We start from the raw sequence: 27,760 nt of genomic DNA, 5'->3' as shown, positions 1-27,760 counted from the left end.
ATACTTGATACATCTTTATTCTTATTACTTATATAACGTTCAAATTTAAAAAGATATAGATATTTCAATTCGATACCCATCGGATTGTGTTGCAATGATCCCTTGAGTCTCTTTAATATAAGTGTGTTCGTTTTACTAACTGTCATTGGGAAACTTTTAGTAGCTGTCCACTGGGAGGTATATTCTCCTTATATAAAGTTGTGGTCAATTACCAATTATAGTCAAATTAATGAAAACAAATGGCACATAAGAGAGATTTCAAATGTGTTTCCTGCATTTAAACATTAGACGAGAGTGATGCTCCTCAAGCATTCCCTTGAAGATGAAGTTTTGGTTTGAGCGCTCCTGATGAAGGTAAATCCAGAAGAAAAAAACCGCTACAAATTTCGAAGTCCTATCCTTCGAATAAACTTTATTGCAAAAATATCATTCAAATACATATACTACAGTTTTCGGAATTCATTTCTTCTAATACATTCAAACTTTTTTTTTCAAATTTGTTAATCATATTATATAGTCTTTTAGTGTTTAACAGAATCCAACAAAAATCTTTATTCAATAGAAATTTGAAAATCTTCTTGGTCCTTTATTGGAATGCATTTAATAAATCGAAAACAGTCTTAAGAAATTTGAAGTTTCATTTAAAGCATATTTCATAATATAATAATAAACATTTGAATCACAGTTAATATATGTATATCTAATTTAAAATGAAGCTTAATATTTTGAGACTAATAATCTATTTAAAAACGTATAAAAGACATCCTCTCATTTAAATTGGATTTTTTTTTCATAATACAGTGCTTGTATGATGAGCATATAAATCCCTTGTCTCATTTCTTGCAATATTAAACAATGCAAGCATCATCAACATCTTGAAAGAGTTCGTCAACTGTTTGGTCTTCTTTGAGTTGCGAATTAAGCCACTGCAGTGCTTTCATCTGAATCATCTCCCAGACATCTCGAAGGTCTGGGTAAAACATTTGTAAGAACTTAATTACAATAGCGGTGCACCAAACATTTTCCTACAATTTTAAATTACAAAGCTATCAACTTGTCTAAGACTACATATACAATGATCTTTTAAATGCGCTTAAAAGGGTAAACAAATAATTGTTATAACTCTGGTGACTCGTTCAATAAATTCAACCATCAAGGTATTTACTAATTTTGTATATTTTCTACTGCTGAAATAAAAATTCAAAGTTTGAACTTTTGTGTGAATTTAGTGAGCGAATTACCCGTCTATAGATTTGCGGTGTTTCCGCAAACTAAAAAAAAAAAGAATTTACATGTGCGTCCGCGGAATTTGCATTTCTTATCCAAACACGCTAGTAGCCATCAATTTTTCCGCGCATCTTTCGGTTGTAACCGGACATACACGGACATGTAAAAGAGAGGCGAAAGATACCAAAGGGTCATCAAAAATCGTTATTCGAACACAAACTGACAATGCCATGGCATAAGCTGAAATTTAAATTAAAACGTCGACAATCAATGTCATTTCAGTGGAACTTTCAGTAAGAACTCGGACATGTCTGCGGTACTTATATATTGTACAAGGATTTTTTGCATATTGCATAATTTCAAAACATATTTTGGCTGTCTTTACTGAATAAAAGATGTAATGTCATTTATTATGTCATTAATGTTTTGACAGCCACGAAAGACTGCCGGTACAGACTAAAATGGGGATCAGTTTTGCCTTATATGAAAATGAAGTAAGCTAACATTAGAACAAAACACCAGAATACCTTATTCTATACTAGTAGATACTTAAAAGTTCGAAAGATCTGTTAGAGTACATACAATCTAAGTATCTTTCCTCTTGTAATAGTATTTAAACATTTGACTTTTCTGCCCTTTACACAGGTATTCCCCATTCCAAACATTTGATATAATGAGTCCTGCTTTGTTTAAAAAAAATAGCTGACGTAGATACAAGCATCTTGTCTTAGGGAATGATAAATCTTACTTTGTAAAAACTCACTCTGATTCCAACAAAACATTACCTGAAACTGACATTATCAAAATGCTTGATTTCTTGGTTGACAACATATTTGTTATGTTTGGAGGACGCGTTTTTAAACGAACAATCGGCATTGCCGTCGGATTCAGTTGTGCACCTCTTCTTACCGACTTGTTCTTCTATTCATATAAGGCTGACTTCATACAGGAGCTTTTTAGGAAGAATGAAAAGAAGCTAGCAATATCCTTGAACTTTTTTCCCCATATATAGATGATGTCCTCTCACTAAATAATTTAAAGTTTGGTGACTACAGGATACAGTTAAGGCTGCCTCATATCTTGACATACATCTATAAATTGACAATGAGGGTCGGTTGAAAACAAAATTTTACGACAAGAGAGAGGATTTCAGCTTACCAATGGTGAACTTTCCATTTCTATGTAGCAATATTCCAGCAGCACCTGCATATAGAGTATACTTCTCCCAGTTGATACGATATTCCTGAGCTTGCATTTCATATCATGGTTTTCTTGATAGAGGGTTGCTGCTTTAAAGGAAGCTATTGAACTAAGAGTTCCATGTGGTGAAGTTGAAATCATCCCTATTGGAAATTTACGGACGCCTTCACGAGTTGGTTGATCGTTATCGAATATATGTTTCATCTGTTGTTACAACAATCCCGTCATCTTTTCCGCGAATGTGACCAACCGAATTATAATTACCACTGGGTTTGTACTTTCATGAGCAACACGACGGATACCAGATGTGGAGCAGGATCTGCTTACCCTATCGGAGCACATGATATACCCCCGGTTTTGGTGGGGTTCGTGTTGCTCTCAGTCTTTAGTTTTCTATGTACTGTTATTTGTCTTTGCGTCGATTTGTTTTATGCGACTGACATACAAGTGAGAGGTTTGGTTAGCTATGAAACCCGGTTTAATCCACCATTTTCTACATAAGAAAATGTCTGTACCAAGCCAGGAATATGGCAGTTGTTTTCTATTCGTTTGATGTGTTTGAGCTTTTCATTTTACCATTTGTTAAGGGACTTTCCGTTTTGAAATTTCCTTGGAGTTCGGTATTTTCTTATTTTACTTTTTATAGATATATCATAATCAAGTATCTATATTGTTGGTGATAAGAATGGATTTTGAGAAGATCAGATATGCATTTCTAAACCTGCCAAACATGTGTCACCATGTCATTTGATTTATATAAAGTAGTGGCTTTTTTTATGTAGAAGGATACATATTCTGGCAATGTATCAAATAAACAAGTTCAACTCATATACATCATATGTGTGTGCACATTAATTGTAAAAGTGCTTATTTTGTCCTACAATAATAATTTTCGCGGGTAACTATTTTCGCGATTTTTTTCCGAAAATAAAATAAAAAATCTGTTAACAGTTACAATTGTGTCAAAATGAACTGTATTAAAAGTAAATACGTAAATAGCCATCGGGTAAACTGTATTTAAAGTATATGCGTAAATAGCCGTCTGGTAAACTGCATTAAAAGTAAATGCGTAAATAGCCGTCGGGTAAACTGTATTAAAAGTAAATGCGTAAATAGCCGTCGGGTAAACTGTATTAAAATTAAATACGTAAATAGACATCTGGTAAACTGTATTAAAAGTAAATGGGTAAATAATCAGAATGGTACTCTGATCAAATCATGACTGGGATGAAAGCCCGGAAAAAAGTTAATGACATTAAGGTCGACTTCCAATTTTCCACTTTAAAACCATTACACGCTAGTAAATAATCGTCGTGTGTATTTATTTGTGCTTGTTTTATTTTCATAAAATCTAATTATAATTGCAATTTTGTTTGTTATCAAAATTAAAGATTACAGAAAAGCTTTCAAAAAAATTGTCTACTATGCACACATGTTTGTAAATCAATCGATAACAACTACAATAGAAAAGTCATATGGTTCTAGGTAATCTTGAGTCATCTACTCATCACCTGTTGATATTAATCTAGTTTGTTTATTTAAATTCGCGTGTATTTATTTTCGCAATAATATACCAACCCCGAAATTCGTGAATATAATTACACCGCCAAATTAAGTACAATTACAGTAGTCCAATAAACTCGTCATATATACCAAGATCAAAATTTCGTACGGAAGACGCGCGTTTCGTCTACAAAGGACTCATTAGTGACGCTCGAATAAAAAAAGTTAAAAAGTCAAAACAAAGAACGAAGTTGAAGAGCATTGAGGATCCAATTTATAGTTTTTGATTTGATATAATCATATAGTTACATGAGCTTGCATGACCTTCCAGTCAAAGCTCAAAGCATATTTAGTGATAGTCATCGGACATGTAGAAGGAAGCTCATGAGCTTCACATGATATCATTACAAGGAAATTAGTACAGGAAATATCCGAATACTCCACACACTGAATGAATTCCATTTAAGTCCGTGGAAAAGTCTTCTTGATCGTACACTAAAATATTTCCGTGGAAATGTCCGAACTTCTGCGGACAAGAATTCCATGTAAGTCCAAGATAATCTGAAGACGGGCAATCCGGCAAGTAAATCGGTAACGGTCAATTCTACAATTCTAAAATTCGCAAAAAACGATGAATTTCAATCTTCACCTATGTCAGTTTTGCTCTTACTGCTTTAGTTTTTGAGATGAAAGCCACAAACTTCATTTGACCCCTATGTTCTATTTCAGAAACTGCCGCCATGTTTTTGAATGGATCCATCCGCGAATACAATCTATAAACTAGATACTCTAAGGAACATTCAATAAAGGTTTTAAGTATTTGGCCAAGTAGTTTCAGAGAAGAAAATTTTTGAAAAAGTAATTAGACTTTCACAAAAAATGTAAAAAAAACGTTTTAAGGGCAATAACTCCTTAAGGGGTCAATTGACTATTTTGATCATGTTGACTTATTTGTAGATCTTACTTAGCTGAACATTCATTGCCATTTATACTTTCTCTCTATCTATTATAATATTAAAGAAATAAGATTAAAAGAAACAGTAAAATTTAATAAAAATAAACTATTTCCAACAGTTACCCAACAATGTGTTGTCGAACTTGTCTGAAAATTTCAAAACAGATAGATCATGACACATTTATTTCTTTATCTCCCTTTCACTTTTGCTCCAACTGCTGTAGTTTTTGAGATATAAGCCAAAAACTGCTGTTATCCACTATGTTCCTTTAGCCATGGGTCCATGTTTGTTGATGGATCAAAACTTCGGAAAAAAATTACAAACTAGATACCATAAGGAACATTCAATTAAAGTTTGGAAGTATTTGGCCCAGCAGTTTCAGAGAAGAAGATTTTTGAAAAAGTAAGAGACTTGCACGAAAAAAAAATGTAAAAAAATAAACGTTTCAAGGGCAATAACTCCTTAAGGAGTCAATTGACTATTTTGATCATTTGACTTATTTTTAGATCCTACTTAGCTGAACATTTTTGTCATTTACACTTTCTCTCTATCTATTATAATATTAAAGATAATAACTAAAAACAGTAAAATTTCATAAAAATAAATTTTTGGGTGGTCCAATTGGTCTGAAAATTTCATAGCAGATAGATTTTGACTTATTCATCACTTTAACTACTTGTCACTTTTTCTCTTACTGCTATAGTTTTTGAGATAAAAGCCAAAAACTGCATTTGACCCCTATGTTCTATTTTTAGCCATGGCGGCCATGTTTGTTAATGGATCCAAACTTCCGATACAATTTATAAACCGGTTACCCTAAGGAACATTCAGTTAAGTTTAGAAGTATTAGGCCCAGTAGTTTCAGAGGAGAAAATTTTTAAATGTTAGCAAACACGATGAACAAATTGTGTAAAAATTGTCATTAAAGGGCAATTACTCCTTAAGGGGTCAATTGACCATTTTGGTCATATTAACTTTTTTGTAGATCTTATTTTGCTGAAAATTTTTTGCTGTTTATAGTTTATCTTTTATCTTCAAGATAATAACCAAAAACTGCAAAATTTCCCTAAAATAACCATTTAGTGGCAGCAACCCAACGATGGGTTGTTCGGTTTGTCTGAAAATTTCAGGGCTGATAGATATTGACCTAATGAACAGTTTTATCCCTTGTCAGATTTGCTCTAAATGCTTTAGTTTTTGAAATATAAGCAAAAAACTGCATTTGACCCCTGTGTTCTATTTTTAGCCATGGCGGATATGTTTGTCAATGGATCAAAACTTTGGATATAATCTATAAACTAAATACCATAAGGAACATTTAGTTTAAGTTTGAAGGTATTTGGCTCAGTAGTTTTCAGAGGAGACGATTCTTAAAATAGTTTACGACGACAGACGACGACGACGGACGACGACGACGACAGACGACGGACGACGGACGACGACGACGGACGACGGACGACGACGACGGACGACGGACGACGACGGACGCCAAGTGATGGCATAAGCTAACATGGGGCCCTTCGGGCCCGGTGAGCTAAAAACGAAATTTATATTGTTTCAATACGAATTTTAAAGATTATTCAAATTGTAGAGAATTCGTTACATTATACAAATTGTAGAAAATTCGTTACAATAAACAAATTGTAGAGAATTGTACAATGAATATAGGTGAAGACAGATGAGGTTCAGTTATTAAATAACATACAGTTTCATTTTTCTCCCAGTTGATTTATATATATATATATATATCTAAAATGAACCCACATTTGAAAGAATCTTATTTCATAAAAAATTTACCGCATATCGGTCGTTGTCAAGTAAATTGATTTTCAGCAAAGTTATGTTCCCAATCTCCAGGGAGGACGACCAGGATCCATTGAAATTTTGTAATGAAACCAGTAACATCATATCGTCCATTTCGCTAGATATGTTGACTCCATCTGAGCTACATTTCATAAAAAAAATAATGTTGGATATAATAAAAACTATTTTTTTTACAAATATGGATAGCAATATTTCCTTTGAAAAAAAATTTAGTCAACCATATACTTGAGCTTCATTTTACTTTTTAACTTAAAACATTGTTTGTATCATAATATACCTTGTTGGTGGAGCAGGTGGTGGTGGTCTTGATCTAAATGGCGGCATACTCGCTCCAGGAGGTGTTATTGATGGAGGCGGTGCAGGCGGTAATTGTGAATCACTGCCTGTAGTTCCTGACCGGGTAGTAAGCTTTCGAGGGAGAGGAGGCACAGCTGTTCTGTTTGTTGGAGGAGTTGCTGACGATGGTGGAGGTGGTGGTGGTGGTCCTGAACCGAACTTCGGAAAAACTCCGCCTGGTGGAGGTGGTGGTGGTGGTCCTGAACCATACGCTGGAAGATATCCGCTAGGTGGTGGAGGTGGTGGCGGTGGTCCTGAACCATACGTCGGTAGATAACCGCCTGGTGGTGGAGAAGCGAAGGCAGTTGGTGGAAAAGGTCGTGACATTGGAAGTGGAGGTGCTCCCCCTGTAGCATACGAAGGTATGTACATATTGTAAAAATGAGGTTCAATCATTGGTTCAGGTGGCTGGAAAGGTAAAATATCAAATGCTGAAAGTGAAATTGAGTAAGAAAAATAAATAGAATCAGATGTCTGGTATATATATAGATAAAATAGCAGCGCAAAAAATGAAAAAAAGTAACCTACAGATAAATTCATAATTCTTGGTTGCCGTCATGTTGCAATTCACGTGAAAGAATCTTTTTATAAATGCATCTCAAAATATAACCGTTTGCATTTTTCTCGGTTTATCTGGGATAAAAGATCGTGTTTTCTGGATTTTAAAGTTTGCTATGTGAAATGTTACTAAAAAGGTTAAGCTAATTGTCAATTTCTGTCAATTTGATTTATTATATCCTTATGTTGTTTTTTCTTGCTTAACAAAACGGTAAAGATTTTTTTTTTAATTAAAGCACCATACATTTATAAGTTACTTTAAATATTCTAAATTATGACCATGATTATGATAACATTCAGAGTGATTGACAACTTCATATGTAATTAGCAAATAAATCAATTTTCCTGTTTAGATTTTTTTAAATTTGTGGTACTCACTAATTCTAATGGAACTCTAGTTTCCCTGTCCACGCCGATGAATGATGTATACTTAGATACAACATTAGCAGCTTTGCTTGCTAATACAATGAGCCACTTATTGGAACCATCTACATAAAATATGCCGCATTTGTCATAAATTTGTCATTAAACAAAAGTGGAGGATTTTACATGCATTGTATCGTTCATTCATAAATCGGTCATAGTCAGAATTGGAAACACATACTCTAATTTTCAATTTGCTATCGACTGCAGATAAAAGGTATTTTGAAAAAATAAAGTATTGTAAAATGTAATAGGACTAGGGCATCACCTTGAATTATAGATTATAGTTGGTCATCTTAACGAGATTGATTTTCTCGCTTGAACCGGTACGATGAGATGACCAATGATAATCTGCTTATCGCTATTTTACCTATGACGACGTTGTTAATTTAAATTCATTGACAACGGCACGCGTGCCCTTAGTTTCATATCACTCTACTGTGCTGAGAAAGGAAATTATCAGTCAGTAAGATCAAAGGAAAATTTCGTAAAATAGCGATAAATCAATTTATCATCGCAGAACATTGTTCTTAGTTGTTTTACAGGCTGCATTTTTACAATTTAAGAACACTTTACGCTAAGATTATATACAGTTTTGACTTTTTGTTTACCCGTTTGGAGCACCTGGGATCACCCTCGGTTATATGTCGAGTTTGTGTTACTAAGTCTTTGATGTCCTATGTAGACAGTTGTTTGTCTTTTCGTCGTTTTTCTCTTTTTTATTTTTACTATTTTGATGTCGGTTTCTCTTTGACTTGTGAATTTGTCATTTTTGTAAAATGCCTCGTTTTACAGTTGAAAAGAAGTCAAAATATATAAGAAAAGTTATTTATTGTCTAAAGATGAACATCAAATGTGAATTTCATTATATTGGCGCACTTTGTGAAAGATAATGATCATAGATTGACATGGTTGTAGGGTATTACATATTCATGTTTTCCGTGTATAAATTATTTGTATGGTATGCCACAGTCCTGTACGATAAATGATAAGTATAAGGGTTTTCAGTAATAGCGGTATAAGAACAAGTGTAATTGGAAATTGAAAATCCTTACCGTTATCATTTAATTCTAATTCTTTTATCTGATATTTAGCGGCAATCCGATGTAGCGGAAGATCAATATGTGCCGTTTGTTTGACATCTATTTCCATACTGTGAGTAATAGTTTTTCCTCCAAGATCTCCTCTTAAATTTACAGAACCTAATGTTGTTCTCTGCAACAACATTAACTTATACTTTACATATATGTCCCACAAATATGCTACAGGAATGGTTTTTCGTTTAGTTTGGTGTGTATTATATTAATTGTCAATTGTTTTAAAACATGAATATCGTTCGAAATCATCGGATTAAACACCTATATCTTCATTTTAAAAGTGTACGTCTATAATGAAGCAGTTTGCTTTACCACTATCAATGTGCAAATAAAGGATTTTGATATCATACAATTCTGTATTTTTTACAAAATTATAACCTTTACATATCGAATCAAATTAAATAATGCAAAAACTGATTAATTTTCAAATGCGGGACACGACATCTGAAACTTGGCTTGGATTGTAACCCCAGTGAAGTCGGGTGCAATGTCACATTTATGCTTTCCAGTAACATAGAATATTATATTACAATGATGTAATTGGAACAAAATACATGATTTTCTATAATCTCGGGTTGGCAGAGTTAACGTAGTCATATGAAGAAAAATTCTGAACAAAAGGGAGGGAAAGGTAAAAAATCGAATGTTTACTTCTTTGTCGTGAAAGCTCAGCATCGCAAATAATACTAATTTCTCTCCTCTGAAGACGTGTGGTGGCTGTATTGGTAAAGTGGTTACTTTGTAATCAGGTGGTAAGTGCCACTCAACTTTACCATTACAAAAACAATCCTCCATTGACCATTTCATAACTGACATGACCTTATTAAAAGAAAAGGCATCAAGCAAATACTTCTGGGTTAATAAAAGAAACAACAATTAAATATGATTTCATTACTTATGATATTCGTTCCGCACAGAAATTATAACAGAGAAGTTATGTAATGTAAGACATTACATATCTATGAAAATTCAGAAAAATTATATACATTCAGAAAATTACAGAATTATATAGTGTTTCATAGGTATTTGTATATGGGGATTACAAATGTCATATAGTACAGCTTTCAACCAACATCCTGGGATGTGTGATATGCTGCAAAATTCAGTAAAATAGAGAAATTACGCAATGTCTTGACAATTTGACTTGAACATAATAATACACAGCACAACCGTCGCCAAATTAAAAGATATTTAAACAGTGAGTACATTCTGTAATATAGATACAATGAATAAGCGTTGATTCTTGAAAAAGAAACCATGAGCCCGGAGGGCGAATGGTTTGTTTTTCATGAATCAACGCTTATTCATTGTATCTATAACTTAAACTATTGTGTTAATGATTTTTCAAAATTAAAGCCTTTTCTTAATTAGAAGGTATTGTAAGTGAGTTTAAATAACCATGGTATCATGTTCAACGATGCATTACTAAATATAAGATCACAACTAATTGGTTAGAAAAATACAAATATAACACAACACGTCTGCCTTTAAATTATCAGGCATATGAATATTATCTGTGTTTACAAAGTAAGACATATTCGAACTTATTTCTAATAAAATTGAGAATGGAAATGGGGAATGTGTCAAAGAGACAACAACCTGACAAAAGAGCATATATAAAGTATATATAATAAGTATGTTACCGAAATTTCTAGCAAGAAGCCTAATTCTAGGCACATCACGATTTACTCGCATAGGAACTTGCGAATAAACATTTGTAAAATTATGTAGTAAAACAGATGAAATCTTACTATATTTATAAAACAAAAATGGACAAATTGAATGTAATCATTTTCGTTTCAACTATGTGAAATAGCCAATAATAAAAAAAAAACCGGTACAACTCGCTATTATTACAAAAATATCCACAATTACATACAAAATAAGAAAAAAACAGAAAAACTAAAGAATAGGGACAACAAAGAGAATACAGGGATTCGAACCTAAACCGACAAGTCCCTACCTTTAACTTAACTCTTTAACTCATTGATCTTAACCATGCTAACCTCGCGGCTACCAACTTATACTATACGATTGCCTATTATGTATATATAAAGGTACAAGCCCTGTGTGTCCGTTGTACCGATGTATATCATATGTTCATTGATATATATAAAATAGACATTTAAATTGTAACCAATTGGTAGCCGAGAGGTTTCGTCGATATGTTGATGTCAGTCACACATAACAGATTTCAAAGACGGGTTCGATTCCCAGTGAAGGCATATAAAAATTGCAAAAATTAAAGGTAAGTTTTTAAATTAATTCCATTAGTGAACAGAAATCAGTAAATTAGCTAATTCAAACTTAATGAAATTTAATGAAATTAGGCACACAAAAGAAACAATTGAATATAATTTGGTGAATCCATTTCAGCGACAGAGTTAGAAAGCGTTGATTCTAGAAAAAGAATCCACGGTAAATGTAAAGGCTGACGTCACGACAATGGTTTAAGTGTTAATCTATTCATTGGCAATTTGTTGTGCATGCATAACAAGAGACGCTTGCCCTGTCGACGCACTAGTCGCGCTCCTTTTGTAGTTCATGCGAGCCCCTCAGTTTCTGTTTGTTACCTTGTCTCTTATGGGATTTCAACATTGGTAAACTAAAGTCGTTTTGGACAATGTTTTTGCTTAATGTTAATTTAGCCAAAATGTTCTTACAAGTAGCCTATATTTGCCTAAATTCTGACAATCTCGCTTATGATGTCACAGTCATTTTTGTCATCAAGACTAATATTCACATTTGTTTCTTTGTCTTTCGTCTGGTGTTTACAAAATTGAATTAATAATGATATCTGGCAATGGTTTGCTTTATACCCTAACATGCATTCCAAAAGAGGTTATACGGTGCAGGTGTATTATTTTGGTTCAAGTAAGTATTTATATTAGATATTATTAAATTAACATATCAGTAATTCGATAAAGTGTTATATACTTATGTGTGTGTTTAATTTATTATCACAATGCATTTCATTCATGATTCATTTTAGTTATGTCAATGTTGATTTTGATACAGAATTTAAAACTCTGTGAAGAAAAATAAAAGTGTACAATGTTTTCTTCAGTTTCATTATTTATTTTTTTTATTTTTTTCTATTATTTATTTCATTAAATCCTTATTTCAATATTTTATAGGCCAAACTTGCCCCTCCACTTTTAAAAAGAAGCTCGAAGAAAAAAACCTTTGCATGCATATTGTCTTTGTCTCTAATGAATGTCGCTTTCCCATTGGATGCATTGGCCATGCCTTTGATAAGGCTTGTTGACACACCTTCGCCTATTCCAAATGTAAACACTCTAAAAATAAAATATAAGAAGAAATGTAATAATACGTGCTTCATTTTTTAATTGAATACACGTCTCAGATGTTTAACCTTCGGAATTGTAAGATTAAAGGATTTTTCAATTTGTTATATTAATTATATATATACATTCACGTAAATTCAATTTCAAATATCTTGAGTTTTATGCATTATATTATGTAAACTGGTGTTTGTCTTTTCATCGTTTTTCGCTTTTTGCCATGGCGTTGTCATTTTTCCTTCGACTGAGGAGTTTGAATATTACATCGGCATCTTTCGCCTCTCTTAGGGTACACGTGATATTTATTCGATAAAGAAAAACGATTTCTTTGTGTATTCTACAATCAGCTGTTTGCCTACACTCAAATACATATTCAAACAGCTGTTTGCCTACATTCAAATACATATTCAAACAATCTAATGCTTTATTCGTACAAATTGTATAATGCGCGAACGGGAATTTTTTTCAAATTAATGTTTGCGTAACAATTTATTTCGTTGTCCCCTCTGGCTATCGCGGTCTGCTGTGATTTGGAATTCGTCCAAAAATAAAAAATAATAAACATGGAATATTTGTAATTCAAGCATTGTATTCCATTTATTTAAAGTTAGGTTTTCAATGCATGCCAATAATAATTTAAATGTTCTAATAATGCTCCAAAAGAGTTATGAGGAAGAACGACGTGTTTTTCGGTCTTAGATCTTTAAATACAAGATGAGTCGTCTGATCTGTAATTTTACCGATTGTGATAGTTTGACTAAGTATGGATTCGCGTCGCGGGTGATGTATTCATGGCAGGAGACGCTTATCCGGTCGACACCTCCGGTATCGCTTCTATTGGTGTTCTTGCGATTCTCTCCGGTTTTTTTTACTGTAACCTTGATTTGTATGTAGGACGAACGCAATTACCATCCTGCATCGTAGGTGAAATGTCTTTGTCAAACTCATTAGGTGTGGTTTGCAGTAAACTATATATTTTAGCTTAGACGATAGATATTCGACTCGTGAGCACAAATTTCAAAGATCTGTTTTGTGTCGAAATCCACGTTTTCAAAATAATATTACTTTCAACGCACGACTGGCGGACCGTAATGGACACAGGTTTTAAGAAAACAATCTTATTTAGTGCCGACCTTATTCAACACATGGGTAATCTGACAATCGAGGAATCGATTTGGCTTGCCCTTAGTTCAAAGTTAACATATTAAGCATTATCTGATTTTCGCAAAATTCTTAATACTGAAGAATAAAAATTGTTGTTTTAAGTTACCGTGCTTTTACCTAGTATTTGTGGCATTCTGCTTGACTAGAGATATAACTTCATTTGTATTTCCTACCTCGCCGTCTGTCAAAAGAAATATCTGAAATATATTAATGCAGAATAATGTTCTTTTCAAAATCCAGGTGGTGTAGAGCGGCGTAAATAGAGAAATATTTCAGATAATCAGATCAGCTAGAATAAACGATTTTGCGTACACTAGTGGACTTATCGATACTATTTACCACAGAATATGCAGAGACAATACACAGTCTCTAAGAAAATTACTCTAACCCCTTAAAATAGTATTTTATTGATCATTTGGTTGAATAATCCTTTAAATTCAAAAATAAAGAAAATCAAATTAACCTTTCAAAACAGTTATAGAGTTCAACACCCGTTCTGTATCATAAATAAACAACAGAAAAGATTTTCCATTTCCAGCTTGATATTTCGCACTACAAACTTAACATTTCTCACTTCCGACTTTACGCTTTAGTTCCAACTAGACATTTCTTTTTAGGGCAGAAATGTAATGTTTGGATCCAGAAAAATCAACTACGAGTTGAATAATTTCAACTTGAAACGGAGAAAATGTTAATTTGGAAATGATAAATGTCAGCTTGGGAGTGTGAAATGTCAACCAGGAACCGATAAATGTCAAAATGGAACTTAGATATTTCATATTCGGAGTGAGAATTTTAGAGACAGAATGTCAGTACCGATTTTTCATATAAATACCTGTCTTCGGTATGCGCTTTTAGCCATTTGTTGATATATCTGCGTTAGTGGACGTAAAATTTCTGTTCCACCCATATTTGCATCTAAATGCTTTTGGAGAACCAACGCATCCTTAAGAGTTTTCTCATTATACTCTTCACTCCTGTACAAAACCAATTGTTTTTAAATGATAAAACGAGAGGTCATTAAACATTTTCAAGTTTTTAACACTGACAGCAATATATCATCAGTAAAAATAATAGAGAATATTTTACACCAGAGAGGTTTCCATAAAATGATACAACACTTAATAGATTTCATGCGTCCGAAGAGCTTTTCTGGGTCTACCTTTATCATGAACCCTCACAGCCGAATATTTGAAATCCATAATTATGGATGTATTAGAATCAAAACAGTTAAAGTTTCATGTTTGGATTTTCAACACTAATCCCTTTGCATGAACAGGCTATAAAATAACATAAGATGCTTTATAAAAGTAAACGCTTTATCTGGACTGATTTTGACTATATATGCCTTTTCTTCTTTCTTTTTAAAAGCCATTTTGCTAATCGAAATAAAAAAAGCATGTTCATGGAACTGGTTTGTTAACGTATATTTTTCCACCTGTTATAAACAATGCCATAATATCTGTTCCTGTTGGGACAAATATGCTATACCCTTTTTTCAGTAAGGAACCAATACTGTTATATTTGTTCCAGTGGAAATAATGTTACAGAATATTCCCACTTGGAACTTATATTATGACGGAACTATCTCATTTTATGTACATACTAACTTTTTAAATAAGAAAGTGTGGTGACTTCCAAATGAAACGACATTAAAGAGACAATCCATTGGTAAGCTTTTCAATAACAGTAGTAGTGTTTCTTTGGATTTTGTTATTCTGTCACCATGCATACTACCTAAAATAATGTGTACACATTCTTGTTAATGAATTCACTTATGATGATTGGGGTGATATTGCTGATTTTCGTTGTTTCCTTGTTAAAGGTCAGTCTTTACCTATGATTTCGCATACCTATACCAAAAACAATTGCAACTAAAATGTTCAATTACAAACATGTGTTCCAGGATCTCATTATCTTATCATTAACGACTTTAAGTCTAAAACTTCTTCCTACACCTGTGCTAGTTCCCCATTCATATGTAATCCGGCTGTCCGCCTTATTATTGGTGATCTGAACATTGTCAATTTCCCTGCGAAATGTGTTATCTAAAGGCCCGAAATATCATGAGCCTAAAACCATCAATTGGAAACGCAACTTCAGAATACTGACGGAATTAGTCGAAGATTATGCCAAGCAATGGGCTAAATGCGAAAAAGATACTCCTTCCGAATTGGTTTAGGCTGTGTGTTCTGTTGTATGAATACACATGCTACATTAATCTTTAAATCGATCCCAGATGTTGCTCAGCAACTGTCCTACCTCCATCCAAAATATGTTGTTTTTCCCGCAGATAAAGCCCTAAAAACATTCTTTTTGTGTGTAAATCACATTACATAAACTGCTTGATAAAGGAATTTGTTACTGACAATTTGTTAAAAATCACTCTGATTTAAACAAAAAATCATCTGCAACTGACATTATGAAGTTGCTTGATTTCTTGATTGACTAAATATTTGCTATGTTTGGAGGATGTAGTTTTCAACAAACAATCTGCACTCCCATGGGAATCAACTGTGGTCCTCTTCTTGCCGACTTATTCCTTTATTCATATAAGGCTGACTTCATACAGGAGCTTCGTCGAAAGAATGAAGCGAGCATTATCCTTTAACTTCACTTTCCGCTATATAGATGATGCTCTCTCACTAAATATTTCAAAGTTTGGTGATTATGTTGGACGCATCTATTACATCGAACATGAAGTAAAGAATACAATAAATACAGTTAAGCCTGTCTCATATCCTAGACTACATCTAGAAATTTACAATGATTGTCGGTTGAGAACAAAACTTTACGACAAAAGAGATGATTTCAGCTTCCTGGTTGGTAAAAGGGAGGCGAAAGATACCAAAGGGACATTCAAACTCATAAGTCGAAAATGAACTGACAACGCCATGGCAAAAAAGGAAATAGACCAAAAGACAAACAGCAGTATAGAAAACTAAAGACTGATCAATACGAACCCCACCAAAAACTGGGGGGAAAACTTTCCATTTCTATGCAGCAACATTCCAGCAGCGCCTGCAAATGGAGTGTATCTCCCAGTTGATACGATATTTCAGAGCTTGAATTTCTTATCATCATTTCCATGATAGAGACTTGCTGCTTACAAGGAAGCTATTTTACCATCAGTTCTAAGTGGCGAGTTGAAATCATCCTTTCGAAAAGTTTACGGACGCCATCACAAACTGATTGACCGAATATATGTTTTCGACTTATGAATTTGAATATCCCTTTAGTATCTTTCGCTTCTTCTTTATGATCATTATTTTGTGTATTAGTACACTACATTTGAACATGAATATTCCTTTCAAAAATATCTTTGCATAAGTAAATATTGCAAAATATAAAAAATCTTTTATTTATTCCTTTGATGTTCATTTTTTATTTTGTATTTATTTTTTTCTTCAAGTTATGTCATTTCATATGTTATCTTTGTTACTACAAAATTTATTTAAATCTATCTCACATAACTACAAAGTTATAATGATTGTAAATACCATAATGTTCGGATATTTGTATATTTAAATAAGCAGTTATTTGTGTAAATTACAGTTTAACCAGTACGTCCTTATTTGTCAATGTTCTTTTGAAAGGAGGGATCATTGCATCTCGGACTGACATTGTTGTAAGGGAGACGAAAGAAACCAAAGGGATACTCACAAGTCGAAAATAAACTGACAATGCAATGGCAAAAAACGAATTAGCTTTACATGTTATGTAATTTTTCAATGAAGTTTGATATGTGGCCTTGAGACGGCAACGTATAGACATTTGGTGTTCAACATACGGTTTTTAACTAAGATAAAAGGAACCTTTACCCTTTTCACCTTTTGTCTTACCTGAGGCTTAAATAATAAACATAAAACGATAAATGTAACAAAGAATACGAAATATCTACCATTATCTGAACTCTCTCTCTATAACAACTGTCGACATAACGTTTTTTTTTTCTAAATATAATTTCAAAATAGGTTTGGATGCCAGAGGATACAATAACAATATACATTTGTTATGCACAGGTCCCTTAGTCCGTAGGGTGTAACAGATTTGTTTAGATGAAGATTACCATTGTCATATGATAACATTACATATCTGAAATGTTAGCGCGAGATGTTCTTACTGGTCTTAAGTCTCATGCTAGTTTAAGATATTATTAGAAAAAAAGATTTGCAGTATGACAATTATGAAGTCACGTACCCGATCGATCTATTACAAATATAAACTCTCGTTTACTGGAAAAGAATGACCCGTCACTTGGAAACTGTGGCAGGAAATTGACCATTAATAAATCTTCCTTCAGCATGCCATCTACAATACAAATAAAATAGACATACGTAAACTCCTTTTTTATAGCTAACGAAAACATAAACAGTCAAACCTGCTTTAGAAATCACCTGTATCAAACAAAAACCTCTGTTATAAGACCATTAATTTTATGTCCTTATGTATTGGATTTAATATAGATTGAACATGTATTAAAAGACCACCTGTCTTGTAAGACCACTTAAGTGGTCTCTTAAAACAGTTTTTATGGTATATAATACCGCTGTCCGAAAAAAAACATATGTATCATAATGGAAAAAAAGAAATTGGCAAATTCAATATTTCTAGTTCTTTTAAGCTTAAACAGACTTTATTTTTTTGGAATCATAAAGCGTTATGCAAAAGAAAAATAATAAAATTTTAAAAGTTCATATGAATGCAAAAGAAAATATAATTCTGTTTACTAGTATTAGTATTTGAGGTTTCTCTGAATATGACCTAGTCAATTAAGTCTTCTTTAAGTAATATTATAACAGTAGATACCTTTAGTCGGATCTCCATTTTCAATCAGAACCTCGGGTTTATATGGATCTTGATAATGGATGTCAAAGGTTAAATCATGGTCAAAGTTGAATGAACCGACAAGGTGAATCTAAAAGATATCTAGAAATGTAGTTTGTATCATGTGTGTTTCAGAAATGATTGTAGACGTTATTATTATCTTAGGTGGTTGTGTGTTCTTTCGCAAACTTTTGACATATCTTATGATGGTATGATACTAAACCCCCAACGGGAGGGATTGTACCTGATTTTCATATGATGAAGACATAATCTTTCAATCAGTTTAATTGAGGTCTGGAGCTGGCATGTCAGTATATGCTAGTAGTCCTTTGTTAATTTATGTATCATTGTCATTTTGCTTATATATAGTTTCTTTTGTTACCTATTCTGACATCGGACTCGGACTTCTTTTAAATTGTGAGTTTTACTGTGTGTATTGCTATGTGTTTCTTTATTCTACATTGGCTAGAGGTATAGGGGGAGGGTTGAGATCTCACAAAACATGTTTAACCCCGCCGCATTTTTGCGCCTGTCCCAAGTCAGGAGCATCTGGCCTTTGTTAGTTTTTTTTTTTATTTTAGTTCCTTTATATGTTTTGGCGTTTAGTGTGACGTCCATTTTCACGGAACCAGTACACAATTTTATTTAGGGGCCAGCTGAGGACCACCTCCGGGTGCGGGATTTTTTCGCTGCGTTGAAGACCCATTGGTGGTCTTCGGCTGTTATCTGCTCTTTGGTCGGGTTGTTGTCTGTTTGACATATTCCCCGTTTCCATTCTCAATTTTATATTACTCTACCTCTGGTCAGCACAAGGGTTATTATTTGAGATGTGAACAAAAAAAGATGTGAGGGATAAGTAAATTTCAGGAGCAAACTCAACAGACATATGAAGCAAGGTCTGCCAATGCAACGTCAGTACCTAGTGTCATGGAGTTCGTTTAACCTCGACACTTCAGCTTTTTACCTGGACTTAGTTCATTATTTTGTATATTTACTTTCCTTTAAATCAGTGTGATTGGTATCTTCAAACCGTAACATACGCGTCTTTATTGCAACCGACTTTTTTCTGTTTTTATAATGAAAAGCATGAATGTTCAATTTCTGCAAGTAGGCATATAATTATGTCAATATTGTCAGAGAATGAAAATGTTTATCACATACTCGTGTCATGTTACCTACAATCGTATTTTGCTTTCTGAAGTTTCTTTTGATTTATTGTCCTCTCGATTTTATATGCTACTTACATCAGCTGATGTCTTGTATTAGTTGTAGGTCACATTCAGTTTGTCTTTGGAGCTAGATACAGACCTTATTCTATACCGTCCTGTAATGGTGCTATTAAACGTCAGAAGACAGGGATATTGTATGTCAATTTCTCCACGAGATGGCTGGTTTCCAATTGCACTTTCATCAACTATGTGACAACAACGTAAAAAGTGAGAATATATCCATAGGCTTTCAAAGTCAAAAGTTGGACAGACAACACGATGACTGAAAGAACTAGAGGCGCTTAAGAGCCTGTGTCGCTCACCTAGGTCTATTTGCATCTTCAACAATGGTTTCTCTCAAACATTGTGGACTAGAATGGGTTTCATTTCAAAAATCACTTTTTTGTTGATCTTGTATTACTGGTCTTTTTTTTCTGTTTACAGTTTCTCCCATCTTCTTTAGTTTTTGCCCAAAACACAATTAGAATAAAACAATTGTCTTTAAGGGCAATCACTTCTGTTAAAGATCTAAGGATTTCGGGAAAATTTGATTTACTTGCAGACCTGGTCTTGCTGATCTTTTTAGCTATTTAGAATGTCAATCTATCTTTTTATAGTTTTCAAGATAATAGGCAAAAATGTAAAAACAAATGGTAAATATCGTCATTAACGAGAGAGAAGTGCAATAAGGAGTGGACTGACGATTTCAGCTATTTTGACTTATTTGTAGATCTTATCTTGTTGATCATTTTTATCATTCAAAGTGGCTATCTATCTATGATATTTTTCAAGATAAGAGGCAGATCACTCAAAACGGGTAAATTCGTCTTTACAGAGCAAAAACTTCAATAAGAAGTAAATTGATGATTTTGACCAGTAGACTTATTTGTAGATCCTGTCTTGCTTAATATGTGTGCTCATTTTAGTTTCTATCTATCTATCTATTAAAGTTTTTAGTTTTTAGGCAAAAAAGCAAAACGTTGGTAAAAATTGCCATTAAAGGGCAATAACTCCAATATGGGGTCATCAGATGATTTCAACAACGATACTTATTTGTCGATCGTATATTCTTGTTCATTTTTTTTAAAGTTTCTATCTATCTATTATAGTTTTTTCGGATATTAGCCAAAAACGCCCATAAGGAGTCGTCCGACGATTTTGACGATTTGACTTATTTGTTCGTCTTGTCTTGCTGATCATTTTTGCTAGTGAAAGTGTCTCTCTATATGTTAATTTTCAGGATAATAAGCAAACATTAAAACAAAATTAGTGAAAAATCCTCTTTTAAGGGGCAATAACTCCTATAAGAATTCGTCTGATAGTTTTGGTGAAAATTGCAATAGGTATATCTCATTATTTTGAACAGTTCTGTCTCCTCTGGTTTTCTCTATTTATGGCGGTTTTCAAGATAAAATAACTTGCATTTTACCCCTATGTTCTATTTTTATCCATGTTGGCCATGTTGGTTGGCAGGTGGGGTCATCGTACACCGATGATTGTGGCCAAATTTTGTTAAATTTAGCCCAGTAGTTTCAGAGGAGAAGATTTTTGAGAAGTTAACGACGACGGACTCCAAGTGATGAGAAAAGATCACTTGGCTCTATGGGAAAGATGAGCTAAAAATGAAAAAGAAGAAATCACAGTCGACAGTTCAGGAAACACCACACAGAAACTTAATGATGAAGACAGAAACAAAAACCCGGACGGCCCTAAATAGAATAACATTTATCTAATGTCAGCCAAAATTCAGAGTTGATTGATTTCTACTTTTAATTTATATTGCACGATTGATTAACTGTAGATTTTAAACGAGAAAAAAAATGTAGTGGTCCATAATTTTATTGAATAAATGTGAGTAAATTCAATAATTTTTCATTTTGCTTTTTCCCTCTTACATTTTTTAATCAGATCTAAGACTACTATAATTATGATATCGGTATCAGATCAGATAAGATTTCTGAAACAAACTGTTTGTAAAAGAGTAATATGTATGCCATACGATCTGTTTCGTATTTTATTAATTAAAAAAAAAAAATTTTACACGACCTATTAATGAACCACTTTCATACCGACGATATAGTGAAGCAGTTAAAGAACGTTTTGATTTGTTTTTGAGGGTACTTTTGATAGTAAATTGACAAACCAAGGGAGGATCTGATAAACACAGAGACATTATATTGACTCGGACATCATATAGGCATGTAACATGGTTTGTTTGAAAAGATTGTTTTGAAGACAAATGACTAAACAATATAAGACAAGGAGATGTGGAATGATTGCCAATAGGACAAATATACAAGTTCCAAATGCAGAGGATGTAAGCAACTCTTCTTTGTGTTTGTCAATGAAAAAATAAAAGAAAACAATAGGACGTACCTACATTTTCTGTTTCTCTCACCTGGCATGTATCTAGGATTAAGAACAGTAGGTAATGTGAACCTAACTGCCCCACCTGGCTGATATGATAGTTCTACAGCGTAACTCATTGTTAATACAGCTGTCTGTCCGGCTGGCTGATTGCCAAGTTTACATTCAAAGATGTCACCGGCTGTATCTTCCTCCTCTAGTAACATTGCCGTGTGTCCTCGAGAAATTGCTTCATCGTAAGTTCTTCTCGCCTGAAAAATAACATTTATTTACCAAAGAGACAATAATTGTTGAAAGGCGAATCTGCAGCAGAAAAAAATGTACCTTTAATTTTATGGTACATGAATGCGAAAATGTTATCAATGTTTGTACAAATTATGACGCATTTTTCTTTAGCTATCAATTTGAAAACGAAATATTTTAGATGAAAGGTTAACAAAAAAAGACCAATGAACAATTGTTTCAATCAATGGGTTAAACGCGAGAAAGAAGACGTAGATACTCTTTCCGAATAGATTAAGGCTGTGACTGAGGTCGTTGATACAACTCTGAATTTAAAAAAAACTAAATGGGTCTATGAATACTTATGCTACATTTAAATGTTGCAAAACACCTGTCCTACCTCCATGACAACTATGTTGTTGTCCCCGCCGATAAAGCCCCAAACAACATCGTTTTTGCGTGTAAATTACATTACATAAACTGCTTACAGACAGATATAGAATATTTCAGCGATCTTTAGTAAGACAAAATCTGCACCAGATAGGTTGACCTATTTAGTTATTGTTTGCCGGCACATATCTATGTTTAAAATCAAATCCTTTTAAATGTTAATGTTGTATATGTTGGTGTGGTTTAGACACTATTTTGGGGTGGTTGCTGTAAAAGTAAAATAACAAAATAAAAACGAAATCCAAGAAAAATTCAAAATGGAAAGTCTCTTATCAAATTGAAAAATCAAAAGCTCAAACACATAAAACAAATGGAAAACAACTGTTATATTCCTGACTTAGTACAGGCATTTGCATAAAAATCTGTAATTACATTAAGCTTGATGTTTGTACTTTTGGTAATTTGATTTCATTTACTGTAGAAATATTCAATAACTATTATAATTGCTAGAAATGTACTGCCTTGGCTTGTTAAATTTCCAAAAGGGAGGACCTCACCTCATCCTTTTCCTGACATTCTGCGATGATGTGATTTCCATTGATGTCAGCTTCAAATTTGTATACAGCTGACATATCATCCATTGGAAAAACGAAACTGGTTTGTATGGGTCCTGTGGTTTCATTCTTGTAGGACAGTTGACATTCCACATTGGCTATGAAACCCTGAACTGACACATTAATTTTAGATTGCTTCAGTGGCACTGGTCAAGAAAACAAAATTTTATAATAATCAGTAACTAATCAGATGACTACTGGGAATAACAGGAAAGATAAGTATGAAATAAAATATCATTGGACCAGGATGATGCAAAACCATTCATGTAATTGCCCTTGTAAAAAGACATAACCAAACAATTTTCACTCAAACTTCGTCCAATAAACAAAAAACCCTTTTCAACAAATGCACTGATTTTCTCTTGAGATGTTATAAAGAGCTTAATATCAAGGATGACTTTGGGAAAACTCATGGACGCAACAGTGGTTTAACGATGTTTAAAACTTGTAAACCTAGTTTGACTAAACAAAGACAAAAACAATGAGAATATCGCATGAAATCAAAACATAGCAAAACCAGGTGAGTCGACAGGGTAAGCTTCTCTTGATATGCATGCATCTCTTAACATGTGAAATCAGGTTCAGTAAGAAAGAATGTTGTGATGGGGAAGAGGTCATAATTAGTATATTTATAGAGCTGACTATTTATCCAACGAAAGACAGTGTAAACATGTCTCTTGTAAGACTAGAACACACCCGGTAGCGGCCATTTTTCGTAGTTGTAAACATATAGTCGGCTATAAGAGGCCCAACATGACAAAATGTGAAACAATTCTATTGAAAATTCATGACAACACAATGATCGAAAAACAAATTTGACAGACAGCAACCAAAGACAACAATACACGCTCCTCACTAGGGACAGGCACACGTGACTTTCGTTTTTGACTGATAACCGAACGCAAAGTAATATTCCTTATCGCTTGTTATATATCAATTTCATCAATAAATATTCATGAAAATAAATTTTAAGAACATAGATAAATGATATGAAAATGTTTTGTCGTAAAAATATCAATAACAAATCAAGAATACCGACTCAAATCCAATCTATTAGAAAAATCGAACTATTACAGAAGAGTGTCCACCATGCACTTGCACTGCACTTTTATTAGAATAGTAGAATAGAATGCTATAAAAATGGATGAAAATTATATATACATGTAACTGTTATATTAATATAATATATAACAACAAACCAGAGTACACTGATTTGTATCACTACAATATAATAGTTATTACGGTGAGGTTGAATTCCCTGTCATTTATTCATCATCTACGCACGAATTTGTCTCAGAAAAAAAAATATATCTATGTACCTTAACCTCACTTTAAGGTATAGAGATGTGATTCTTTTTTCTGAGACAAGTGCTTGTGACCATCCACAAGAACTTGCGGTCATCCGATGTTCAGTACTTTGATTATATTTGTAACTAAAAAGACAATGCCGAATTTCTGATTTATTTTTCCCGGGTCATCATACCACAAAACACGTTATAAACCGTGGTTTGTATCCATGTACATTGACTTTTTAAACTTCTTTCATGTATATCTATTTGGCAGTGTGAGTTCAAATAGCTATGTATTTTCTAGGGTTGTGATGATCTATGTCACTCCAACAATAAACCAGATTTCTTAAAAAAAAACACTGTTCTTAAAGTGCCATAATGGTAATATATGAAGGGTCCTCTTCGTCGCTTTGAATACAACTATTCACGCCAAATAATAATAGCCAATGAAAAAGCATGTAACTTTTCGTCTTTGTTTTCTTTTTGATCATGGTATCGTAATTTTTGGTTAGTATCAACTGTTCGTTATTTGTACAAATCGTGAAAGTCTTGCTCCATGTTTATCAGAACTGTCCAGGACTAACCTATACGTGATCATACGTATTGATTCACATTGAACTTTCAGTCTGTGAAATTTCTCAAAAATCGCAGTCATATATACTAGTGCTGATAAAGCAGGCAAAAGATAAATTTGAGAATGGAAATGGGGAATGTGTCAAAGAGACAACAACCCGACCAAAGAGCAGAAAACAGCCGAAGGCCACCAATGGGTCTTCAACACAGCGAGAAAAAAGACTCTGTATGCTGAATAGAAATATTTTAAAGTGGAAAGGGCATCTATCAAAACCTCTGTCCAAACTTCAATATCAGTGTTTTGTTTGTTTGTATAAAAGAACCTCAAAGAGACCAGTCTTGTTATTTGTTACGCCAGACGAGCGTTCCGTCTACAGAAGACGCATTAGTGGCTCTCAGTCATAAAACGTAGTTGGGATATCATTGAAAACAAAAAAAATCCGAAATGTTGTGCCAAACACGGCTAAGGCAATTTATGTCCGTACACTAGTATTTGTCTTTTCCTAGTTTCATGCAGGTCTTTTTCTTTTGAACATCACAGTCACTTGACTGTGTGACTGTGTGATCCAAATGATAATATACTGTGTTTTATAATGAAAATGTGTAACAGAGGCTACTGTATAGGATTCACTCTAAATTTGCGTTTGTTTTCTAGGAATTACTTGGTATTAGCTTCAAAACATTGAATGTCAGTGTTTCAGGCTGCTATTTGACAGACTGGTGGTGTCCAGTCAGGAGTCGATCTTTTAGGGCATATAAAAACAATTTAGTTTAAATTTTGAAAAATGATCATGTCTTGAGTTCATCGTCAATTTCAAACCGCTCCAAAGGTACAAGATCATAAGTTGTAAAGACGAGGGGATACTATTTTTCATTCTTGCATCATGTTAACAAATTGATTATCTCTACCGTAAAAATGACAGTTCGACGTAAAAGGTCTCAAACGTACGTTGTTTTGACTTTTTAAAGAACTGTGCATGCCCTAACTACTACGGTTCAACCGGCGATCTATGATAGATCGGACATTTGCAGTTATTTTTCAAAAATGGTACATTCGATCACATTTTAGTAGAATTTTGAAAACATCTATAGAAATTGCTTATCATACAAAGCTTACCTGATTTGCAGATCCCAATAATGATTAGACCAAATGGTCGCGTCATCTCTGAAGGCGAGTCGGGAAAATTTCTTGACAGTAAACTATTATTCTATAAGAAAGAACACCATTGCATATGATCTTTAAATGAGTTTTTCTGCTCTCCCAGTTCAGGTTCAATAATAATTATATAGATATATTTTGTTATATATTATAATGGTATTGTACCAAACTGCTATTGGTTATACAACATTTACCATAGAGCAAATAAAAATTCTACTCAGAACTATAAGATAACCTTCAATGTTTGTTTTTTATCTTTGGGTCAAGACTACATATTCCTCAAACATAAAATTATAAACTCTAATATTGTTATAACCAGAAAAAGGAACAGTTAAAGTTTTAAACCAGGACAACTTAAAGGAGTGATTCGGTATCAATTCTGAAATAATTTAGAATTTTGAGAACATGATACAGTTTTCCACTTGATACCATTTGAGAGCGTCTATTCAAAAAAAAAATCGTGGTGTAGTTGCTGGGACCGACGTAAATTTTCTGAAAAGTTGAGATGAAAAATGAGAAGTAATTTTCATAAATAATTGTCATCTTCTATATGTATTCCATCAATAAATTATAGTATTATACTTACCACTGTTAGACTTCTTTCAAATGAGACATTCATAAAATGTTTACATCTTTTAAATTGATACGACGAAATTCATTTTACAACGCATTAAAATTGGTTGATGATGCTAAACTTCCGATCGTTTGTTATTTAGCATAAAGTAAAACAACTTTTGTACTACAATTTCCGGCAAACATGTATAGGGCATGATAATATATTTGTTTACATATTATTGGTGTTAAATTTTTCTTTAGACGGGTGTTTGTTATTTAAGGAATACAAGGACAATGTTATTGATGAAGCCAGAGTGCTTCTAGTAAGCTTATCTGAAAAAAGACTAACACTTTTAAGTTTGATGTGTTCGAATCATTTTTTGTATTCAACTTCATAATGCTCAAATTAAGAAAAATTATAAAAGCCGGGGATGTTTAAATACCTTTGGAGTTATATGACCGAATGGGACCAAAACCTAAGAATAGGCAAAAACATCCAAGGTCAACTTTGCCTGAAGGGTTTTCTGAACGTTTTTTTTTTTTTTTTTAATTGGAAAATTTAATAATTGCATGTTATAAATCATGACAGTGGCGAAGCACTGACTACTGGAATGACATCCTCGGGGACTAACAGGCCACCAGCAGCGGTATCGAGCCAGTTCTAGAAAAATAAATTATCCTTTAGTAAATTTGGTGCGACCAAGGAATTGTTCTAGATTTTCCTGAAGCTGTGCAACATTACGATTACCATAACTTGCGTTTGTGAATATTCTATAAACATGCGACTATAAGATTTTCAGATACTGTATGAAAGAAAGAGAACAGTACTTTAGCTGTTAATACATGGATATCATAATAAATAATTGTATATATGAAAATTTCAGTTTTGGAAACGTGAATTTGGTGGATCAATTTAGAACCGGAAAACATAGTTTTGTTTTTATCAAAAATGAGAGAGAGGAT

The 27,760-nt window shown here is 33.2% G+C and overlaps 1 protein-coding gene across 1 annotated transcript; it reads right to left on the bottom strand.

Moving 5' to 3' along the window:
- Positions 1-397: 397 nt before the first annotated feature.
- Positions 398-26,948, bottom strand: LOC127735568 (von Willebrand factor A domain-containing protein 5A-like). The gene is made up of 17 exons (XM_052245806.1): positions 26,829-26,948; positions 26,201-26,291; positions 23,165-23,367; positions 22,027-22,246; positions 19,665-19,834; positions 18,403-18,511; positions 17,794-17,904; positions 15,204-15,330; positions 14,429-14,570; positions 13,711-13,790; positions 12,309-12,423; positions 9,776-9,943; positions 9,083-9,242; positions 7,983-8,092; positions 6,988-7,454; positions 6,684-6,831; positions 398-1,025 (listed from the first exon to the last, which is right to left on the bottom strand). The coding sequence occupies exons 7-17, from the start codon at positions 17,897-17,899 to the stop codon at positions 849-851; spliced, it is 1,800 nt and encodes a 599-aa protein (XP_052101766.1). The 5' UTR covers positions 17,900-17,904; positions 18,403-18,511; positions 19,665-19,834; positions 22,027-22,246; positions 23,165-23,367; positions 26,201-26,291; positions 26,829-26,948; the 3' UTR covers positions 398-848.
- Between the last annotated feature and the right edge of the window lie 812 nt (positions 26,949-27,760).

This window comes from Mytilus californianus, unplaced genomic scaffold (genome assembly GCF_021869535.1).
Source record: "Mytilus californianus isolate M0D057914Y unplaced genomic scaffold, xbMytCali1.0.p SCAF_3, whole genome shotgun sequence".
Classification (NCBI taxonomy): Eukaryota; Metazoa; Mollusca; class Bivalvia; order Mytilida; family Mytilidae; genus Mytilus; species Mytilus californianus.
The sequence above is the reverse complement of the archived record's forward strand: the minus strand, read 5'-3'. Positions and strand labels throughout refer to the sequence as shown.

What these genes read in the sequence shown, in the direction of transcription:
- LOC127735568 (XM_052245806.1), bottom strand. Translation starts at nt 17,899, where the DNA reads ATGCTGAAGGAAGATTTATTAATGGTCAATTTCCTGCCACAGTTTCCA. An exon ending in CAGAATGCCACAAATACTAG is followed by an intron (nt 12,424 to 13,710) that starts GTAAAAGCACGG and finishes TTTTATTTTTAG; the next exon opens with AGTGTTTACATTTGGAATAG. An exon ending in TGAGCTTTCACGACAAAGAA is followed by an intron (nt 9,243 to 9,775) that starts GTAAACATTCGA and finishes ATGTTGTTGCAG; the next exon opens with AGAACAACATTAGGTTCTGT.